Source organism: Bison bison, unplaced genomic scaffold (assembly GCF_000754665.1).
Source record: "Bison bison bison isolate TAMUID 2011002044 unplaced genomic scaffold, Bison_UMD1.0 scf7180017864270, whole genome shotgun sequence".
NCBI lineage: Eukaryota > Metazoa > Chordata > Mammalia > Artiodactyla > Bovidae > Bison > Bison bison.
The window spans coordinates 4,937,598-4,946,495 of NW_011494842.1; the positions used below are offsets into that span (position 1 = coordinate 4,937,598).

General features: G+C 41.4%; 1 protein-coding gene across 1 annotated transcript in view; it reads left to right on the forward strand.

The window, feature by feature from the left end:
- Nucleotides 1–8,898, forward strand: part of KLHL31 (kelch-like family member 31) — a 19,721-nt gene that overhangs the window by 6,348 nt on the left and 4,475 nt on the right. Inside the window, exons 2-3 of the mRNA XM_010848708.1 lie at nt 5,912–7,116; nt 8,861–8,894. Of these exons, the coding sequence (XP_010847010.1) occupies nt 5,945–7,116; nt 8,861–8,894 (1,206 nt within the window). The 5' untranslated portion in view covers nt 5,912–5,944. The remainder of the gene's footprint in view (nt 1–5,911; nt 7,117–8,860; nt 8,895–8,898) is intronic.

Sequence of the window (8,898 nt, forward strand, 5' to 3'; positions counted from 1 at the left end):
CAACACAAGAGAAGACTCTACACATGGACATCACCAGATGGTCAACACCAAAATCAGATTGATTATATTCTTTGCAGCCAAAGATGGAGAAGCTCTATACAGTTAACAAAAACAAGACCAGGAGCTGACTGTGGCTCAGATCATGAACTCCTTATTGCCAAATTAAGAACATTAAGATTAAATAAATTAATGATGTTAAAATATTATTTGAATATTAATATATCATAATAATACATTAAAAAATATATGTCCCATGGTGGCAACTCTGTTAGAAATTTGTATGTGAGTCATAGGAGGACACTGATAAAAACAAAACAAAAACCACACATATCTGGGAGAAACCATGCATATCCTCGATCATCTATCAGACCAGCTGATGTCTCACCCAGTAGGGTCCTGGGGAAATGGGACAAAGGCAAGAGGATTCAGATGGAGGGTTGAGAGGTCTCCAAGGAAACGCCAAGGGCAGCAGGAAGCGGGAAGGCCAGACTATGGAGGAAAGAGAAGGTGGTAACAGGAAGCAAGAGCAGGAAGCCACGGCGGAAACGTGACGGAGTGCACTAGGGCCTCAGTGTGTTCTCTCCTTCCTGGAGGTTTCTTTGTCCTTCCCAGTCGTGTACCAGCTTCTCAGGTTCAAACCCTTCCTGGCACCCAGCATCCTTTCTGTGTTGGTCTGGTGTTACCTGCCCTCCTGTCTCCATCACTCCAGCCGTCTCGGTCTGCACATCCCTCTCTGCTTCCACAGGGGCATTTCCTCTGCTTTAAAGCCCTTGTTCCCCTCCACCCACCCCCATACCTACTCCTCTTAAAAAGCTTTCAGTACTAGAACCAGCAAGATTCTTGTTATCTATAAACTTTCCCATCCTAACTGTACCACAACAAAACAATTCCTTTCATCTGAATTCTAAGGTCCAGGCTCATAGATTCAACCTGTTCCATATAATCCGTGTTTTTGTTTGTTTGTTTTGGGGTTTTTTGTTTTGTTTTGCTTTTTTTTTTTTTTGCCACACCATGCGGCATATGAGATCTTAGTTCCCCAACCAGGGATGGAAGTGGTGCCCCTGCCACAGCAGTGGGTAGTCTTAACCAGGGGACCTCCAGGGAAGTCACCCATATATTAGCTCTTTTGTTTACATAATCTGTGTCCCAAGTTTTCTAAACTTCCAGGGTTACCCTTATTCATAGCAACGTAAAGATAACCTGTTCTTCAGCCTATATCATTGCATGAATTCCAGTTCTCTCCCTGGCATTTTCAAAGATCCCTTAGAAATGTCTACTGTTCCAGAAATCTTCTCCTAATCCCCTGATTACCTCTCCATAGTGCGGCTGCTCTCTCTGATGGGCTTCACCTCAAAGCTTAAACAGGTCACTTCCTTTATTCCTCTAAACACAAATAACAGGGGCTGTTTGTTTTAATGACAACAATTGAAATGTTTTCCACATTGACTTTTTGCAAGATACCCTATTAAATGCTGTATAGATGTTTCCTCACTCAGCTTTCATGGGCCACTCTACAGGCAAGCACCACTGTTACCTTTCCTTTAGAGGTAAGTCCGTGCAGACTCTGAGAGGTCAGTAATCTATGAAAAGTCACACGTCAGATAAGTAGGCAAGCTGGTATTTACATCATATTGTCATTATCATTCAGTTTGAAATACGATCCAATCTCCCTTGTGATTTCTTCTTTGACTCATGGATTATTGAGAAGCGTATTATTTGAGTTCCCTGATGTCCTCCAAAACAAAGACTGATGAGTAGTTATAAGCCCTACATCTACACGAGTGAAAAACTGCCCATAGGGATTCCTCCAGGAGAAACAGACAGGGCTTCTTGCAAAGACACATGTGTGCTCCCGGTGGTGGAAACTGCTTGTGTTATTTCGCAGGTACTCTGCTGCGCTTCCCTACTCTCTTGCTGGCATCCCATACTTGCCCTTGTCTGTCTGTTTAACATGAATTGCACATTGTATCGCTCCCTCACTCCCAGCACAGTGCCGCCCACACCCTGATAACTGCTTGCTGAACAAAATTTTTTAAATTTTCCCCAGAAAAATCCAATAACAGGTCACTCACCACATAAGTCAAATGCATTTGAAGACTAAAATGATGGTGGGTTGAGAATCTATTTCACAGGTAAGGAAGCATGTGGCTTTGCTCACAAGGAAGAATGAAGGACACACGTGCTCCAGTCTTGTAAACAAATACAAATGTGAACATGACAATCAGAGCTTAATGAGGAAGACAAAAGGCCCGGCAAAGAGACAGACACCCTGTTTCTTCCCTACTTGCTTCTCTCCTTCCACATGGAAAAGAACAAGAACAAACACAATAGAAAGGTTATAGAGTTCTTCAAACATCTATTCCAGTAGTAATTAAATTGAAAACATTCAAGGGGGACTCAAAGCTAAGTGTCACCCCTCAGTGAGACTTAAAATACACACACACCATCCTTCAAAAGTGATAGAATACCTAAACACCTAAATGCCCATCAACACAAGAATAATTGAACAAATTTTATATATCCTTGCTGTGGGAGTCTCTGCAGCTATTAGGGAGAATGAGATAAATTTATGTATGTGCTGTTACGGAAAGAAGTACATGAGTACATCCCAGTGAAGAAAGCAAATTGCCGAATAATAGAGCACAAACTTGTTTTGGGCTTCCCCGGGTGGTACTGGTGGTAAAGAACCCGCCTGCCAATGCAGGAGACATAAGAGCCTCGGGTTTGATTCCTGGGTCAGGGAGATCCCCTAATGAGGGCATGGCCGCCCACTCCAGGATTCTTGCCTGGAGAATCCCATGGACAGAGGAGCCTGGCGGGCCACAGTCCACAGAGTTGCACAGAGTTGAGATAACTTGTCTCACAGTGGTATGCTGGAGCTTATAAGAACCAATGTATATTTTCAAGAATTTAGCAAACTGGTTGTTGACAGCTTAAAACCAACCACAAGTGTATTTATATCAAGGGAATCGTTTAGTTGCTCAGTCGTATCCGACTGTTTGCAACCCCATGGACTGTAGCCTGCCAGGCTCCTCTGTCCCTGAAATTTCCCGTGCAAGAACACTGGAGTGGGTTGCCATTTCCTACTCCAGTGGATCTTTCTGACCCAGAGATCGAGCCCACATCTCCTGCATTTCCTGCATTGGCACGTGGATTCTTTACCACGGAGCCACAGGGAAGCCCTGAAAGATCTATGGATATCTATATGCATGAGCATATACGGTCTGGAATGATATACAGCAAACGGCTAATTGTTGAATTACACATACTGATTTTATTATTTTTGGTGAGAAACATGATTTTTTTCTTTTAAAATTAATTTTATCGGAGTATAGTTGCTTTACAATGTTGTGTACCATACAGCAAAGTGAGTCACTGCATATATCCCTTTGAGACTTCCTTCCCATCCAGCCACCACAGGGCTTTAAGCAGAGTTCCCTGTGCTATACACTATGTTCTCATTGGTTATCTATCTTATACGTAGTATCAATGGCATATGTGTGTCAATTCCAATCTCCCAATCCCTCCCAACCACTCCTTTTCCCCTTGGTGTCCATGTATTTATCCTCTACATCTATGTCTCTATCTCTGCTTTGCAAATAAGATCATCGATACCATTTTTCTAGATCCCACATACATCCATTAATATACAACGTTTTTCTCTTTCTGACTTACATCACTCTGTATAATACTCTCTAGGTCCCTTCACATGATTTTGACATTTTAAAAATGAAAAAACAAATGGATGGACCTACAGAGTATGATACTAAGTAAGAAAAAAGCTAATATCATATGATATCGCTTATATGTAGAATCTAAAAAAATGCAAATGAACTAATTTATAAAACAGAAATAGACCCACAGACAGAAAACAAACTACCGTTACCAAAAGGAGAAACAGGATGGGGTGGGGAAGGGATAAGTTAGGAGTTTGGTCTACATTTAATATTAGAGCTGTTCATAGCTCTAAATATACAGCTAAACCCACACTCCCTATAGGTTTAGAAGTTGGTTCAAATATTTATGATATTGATAATATGAAATGGTTACTGTACTTCATACATCAGCATCCATGTAAATATATTTCTAAGATGCATATTGGTAGATTTGGAACTTTAGTGTCAAAGCATAAATTTTTTTTTGATAGTCTGCTAATTATTATTCAAAAGTCTGTATCAATTATCCTCCCATCAACACCAACATCTGATATTCTTCGTATTTTAAGATATTTTAACCATTTGATAAGCAAAATTTGACCACAAAAAATAAAAATGCTCTCTGTATTTCAGTTGACAGTTCCCTGATTATTGTTAGTTTAGCTTTTTTAAAAAATATTAACTCTGTATTTTATTTTCTGTGAACAACTAGTTACCCAGTCATAGTCTTCATCCATTTTCTAGTTGGGTTACCTTTTACTTCTTATTTTGTTGTCGTTTATATAACATTTTTATTGATGTTCCTTAGCAACCACTTTCTATTACAAAGATTCCTTTTTAACCTTTTACCTCTTAATTGTAGGAGCTCTTTAACTACCATGTTAGGGGATTCCCTGATAGCCCAGTGCTTTCACTGCTGGGGCCTAGGTTTGATCTCTGATCAGGGAACTAAGATCCTACAAGCTGTGAGGTGTGGCCAAAAAATAAAAATAAATAAAAATAGACACCGTATTAACTTTACTTTGGCACCCCACTCCAATACTCTTGCCTGGAAAATCCTATGGATGGAGGAGCCTGGTGGGCTGCAGTCCATGGGGTCTCTAAGAGTCAGACACGACTGAGCTACTTCACTTTCACTTTTCACTTTCCTGCACTGGAGAAGGCAATGGCAACCCACTCCAGTGTTCTTTCCTGGAGAATCCCAGGGACAGGGGAGCCTGGTGGGCTGCCGTCTACGGGGTTGCACAGAGTCGGACATGACTGAAGCGACTTAGCTGCAGCAGCAACCTTTTATCTGTCAAAAATGTTACAAACATTTGTCTTCACAGTCTGTTGCTTGTCTTTTAAATAGCTGATGTTGTTTTATAGATATAAGTTTTCACTTTTTTTAATATTCAGAGTTCAGTCTTTCCCTGTATGCTTCTGGATTTTATGTTATGCTTAAGTATCTTTCTGAGGCTAAGGTTTTTGTTTTTGTTTTTTTTTAACTATTTTGTTCTTGTTCTTGTAAGTTTGTGTGTGTATATGCATCCTTTAGACATTTAATTCAACTGGAAATTATTTTAGTGACTATGCAGAGTAGGAAGTACTTGAACATCATTACAAGTTCTTATCCACTGATTATTAGCCATGTGTATTCTAATATATATTCAGACATCTACATTTAACATGAATTCCTGAGTTTTAGTATTATAGTATTTCATTGAGAAAAACTTCAGAGTAGTTATAATATGGGCTTCCCTGGTGGCCCCCTGGGTTGGGAAGATCCCCTGGAGGAGGCCATGGCAACCCACTCCAGGATTCTTGCCTGGAGAATCCCCATGGCAGAGGAGCCGGGCATGATACAGTCCATGGGATCGCAGAGTCAGACACGACTGAGCAACTGAGCACAGTTCTAATTTACTTCTTCCTGAGTGCAAGCTCAGTCCTTGAAATGATGTTTAACTTATTCCATAATTATTGGGCAGCTAGATCAGAGAATATTTGGTCATTTCTGCTGTATAAAATTTGTCCATATAGCTACTGAGAGGTCTCATTTGATAACATATATCTTTCTAGCATTGTCTGCAATGATTGATGCTTAAGTCAACTGTCAGTAAGATGTGGATCTAGTTCAATGTCTTTAAATCTTTTTTTGAGACAATGTACATTGTGCCGTTAAAAAACTACTATCTTACAAAGGAAAAGAGAAGTTTCTCCGGGTAGTATTTTGAAGTCCAGAGCACAATGAAAACCAAGTCTTTTTTTTTTCCTAGCAAGTTCTTGCCTGTGACAGTGTGTTTGCCAACATGGCCCCCAAAAAGAAGACGGTCAGGAAGAACAAAGCTGACGTCAATGAGATGACCATCATTGTGGAAGACAGTCCCCTCAACAAGCTCAACGCTCTGAATGGGCTCCTGGAAGGAGGCAACGGCCTTAGCTGCATTTCTTCTGAACTGACAGATGCTTCTTATGGCCCCAACCTCTTGGAAGGTTTGAGTAAAATGAGGCAGGAGGGCTTCCTTTGTGACTTAGTCATCAGCACAAAAACCAAATCCTTTGATGTTCACAAGTCAGTGATGGCTTCATGCAGTGAGTACTTTTACAACATCCTAAAAAAAGACCCCTCAACCCAAAGGGTAGATCTCAATGACATCGCACCGCTGGGCCTGGCCACAGTCATTGCATACGCCTACACCGGAAAGCTCACTCTCTCCCTGTATACCATAGGAAGCATTATTTCTGCTGCTGTTTATCTTCAGATCCACACCCTTGTCAAGATGTGCAGTGATTTTCTGATACAAGAGATGAGCGTTGAGAATTGCATGTACATTGCTAACATCGCCGAAACATACTCCCTGAGAAACGCAAAGGCAGCCGCCCAGAAATTTATCCGGGATAACTTCCTTGAATTTGCAGAGACAGATCATTTTATGAAACTTACCTTTGAGCAAATTAATGAACTTCTTATAGATGATGATTTACAGTTGCCTTCTGAAATAGTAGCATTCCAGATTGCAATGAAATGGTTAGAATTTGACCAAAAGAGAGTGAAATACGCTGCCGATCTTTTGAGCAATATTCGCTTTGGTACCATCTCTGCACAAGACCTGGTCAATTATGTTCAGTCAGTACCGAGAATGATGCAAGATGCTGACTGTCACAAGCTTCTTGTAGATGCTATGAACTACCACCTCCTTCCCTATCATCAGAACACGTTACAGTCTAGACGCACGAGAATCCGAGGAGGCTGTCGTGTGCTTGTCACTGTGGGCGGCCGTCCAGGCCTTACAGAGAAGTCCCTTAGTAGAGACGTCTTGTATAGAGACCCTGAAATCGGATGGAGCAAACTTACAGAGATGCCAGCCAAGAGTTTTAATCAGTGTGTGGCTGTGATGGATGGATTTCTTTATGTGGCTGGTGGGGAAGACCAGAACGATGCAAGAAATCAAGCCAAGCATGCAGTCAGCAATTTCTGCAGGTACAGACTCTTTTATTAGAAATAGAAATGGTTCAATATCATGAGGGAATTGCCCTGACATAAAAGGAAGCTAATCATGTCTATTAGCTTAGGTTACTGGCTCAGTAAATCAATAATAATAACGCCACAATACACATATATAAAACTTCACATTTTATAGAGTACACTCACATAGATTCTGCACTAGAAATTTCTGAATATGCCAGTGAAGCAAGCCAGGAAGAGTCTGATGATTCTGATTTTACATGTGAGAAATCTGACACCCAGAGAAGTGATGCTGCTAGTAAGTGGAATTCACATGTTCTCATTTCTGGTCAGGGTGCTCTTCATGATACCGTGCCTTTTTGAAAGGAACTGGGTGCAAAGTAAGAAAGATTAAAAGGATGTAAAATTTCTTTTAAGTGGATTGTTACCGATGACTGTCAGATTCATAACTGGCTTGTTACTGATGACTGTCAGATTCATAACTGGCAACTAGGTGGAGATTATTAAAAATGTGACAGCTAATTAATTTAAATTAATTTAAAACATTTCTTTAAAGACTAAATACCATCAATATCTTTGATGCATGTAGAGAGCAAAAGCATAACGAATCCTGCAGAAAGTGAAATTTACATGCATGTTATTTTTGTATATTTATAATAAAAAATGAAACCTACATACACATGAAATGTTCAGAAAGCAGTGCTTCTATTGGGGTAGTGGTTCAAAGCCAAACATACCTAATGAACAAGAGTTGAAACTTCATCTAGTAATCATAAAAAATATTCTTTACTATTTTATTATATGCACGTGTCATTTAAATTAAACACTTAATGATTTTTAGCCTTGATAGCCATGGTTAAGTCTTGACTTGGAGGTGAAATGAGACAAACATGAATGAACATCAAACAAAGTCAGTTCTGTGTTTACAATACTTGGAACTACGGAAATAGGAAAGTATTAGTTTCCTATGGGTGCTTCTTTTCCTCCAGCTGATAACTGTTGGTACTCCACCTTTTGCAATATTGACTTCAATGCTGATGGTATAGTAATTGTAACGTTGAACACTGAAAAAAGTGTATACCTACGCTAAAAAAATCGGACCTATTATTAATAATGAGTGCTAGAAATTAGAGAAGCATCCACAGTTTAGCTTTGTTGATGCGCTGAGACATGAGTTCTACTGTTCTCATGCTAAACAGAGGATAGAAGACTCAGTGACTAGCTTTACGGTGCCAGTGGCCAGGAGAGGTGTGTGAACAAGAAGGGATTTGTGAGAAAAGAAGAAACAAACCCAGTTAGTCAACCCCTACCTTGATTAAGCTGTGAGGATGAGCTGGGGGGGCTGGTGTCTGAGGATACGCGGAATTGGCTTTCATGCGGCCGCGTTTCCTTTCCCCTTCTCTCATTCCACACATTCCGGCTTCACCCCCCTCCACGCGGGCATCCCGTAAATCCTGCTGGAGGACGGATATTTGAATACGGAGGAAAGGGGGCCGGAGGTCATCTCAGCGGGGCGGTTGTGGCTGGTTTTCCACGCGGGAGGGGCGGGAGTCACCCTCGCCGGCCCTGCCTTTCCTAAGGGCCACACTTTGTTACTGGATCAGAGAGGATCAGCAGCCTCCATCCCGGCAAGGAGTTGCTCTGGGTCCCCGGGCTCCTCGCACGGACGGGCTGGTGTCTCCCCCTCACCCACCCCCCAGCCCCGCCCCCGCCCCGGGTACTTCCCGCCAGGCTGTCACGCTTGCTCTGCCACTTCCAGATACGACCCCCGCTTCAACACGTGGATCCACCTGGCCA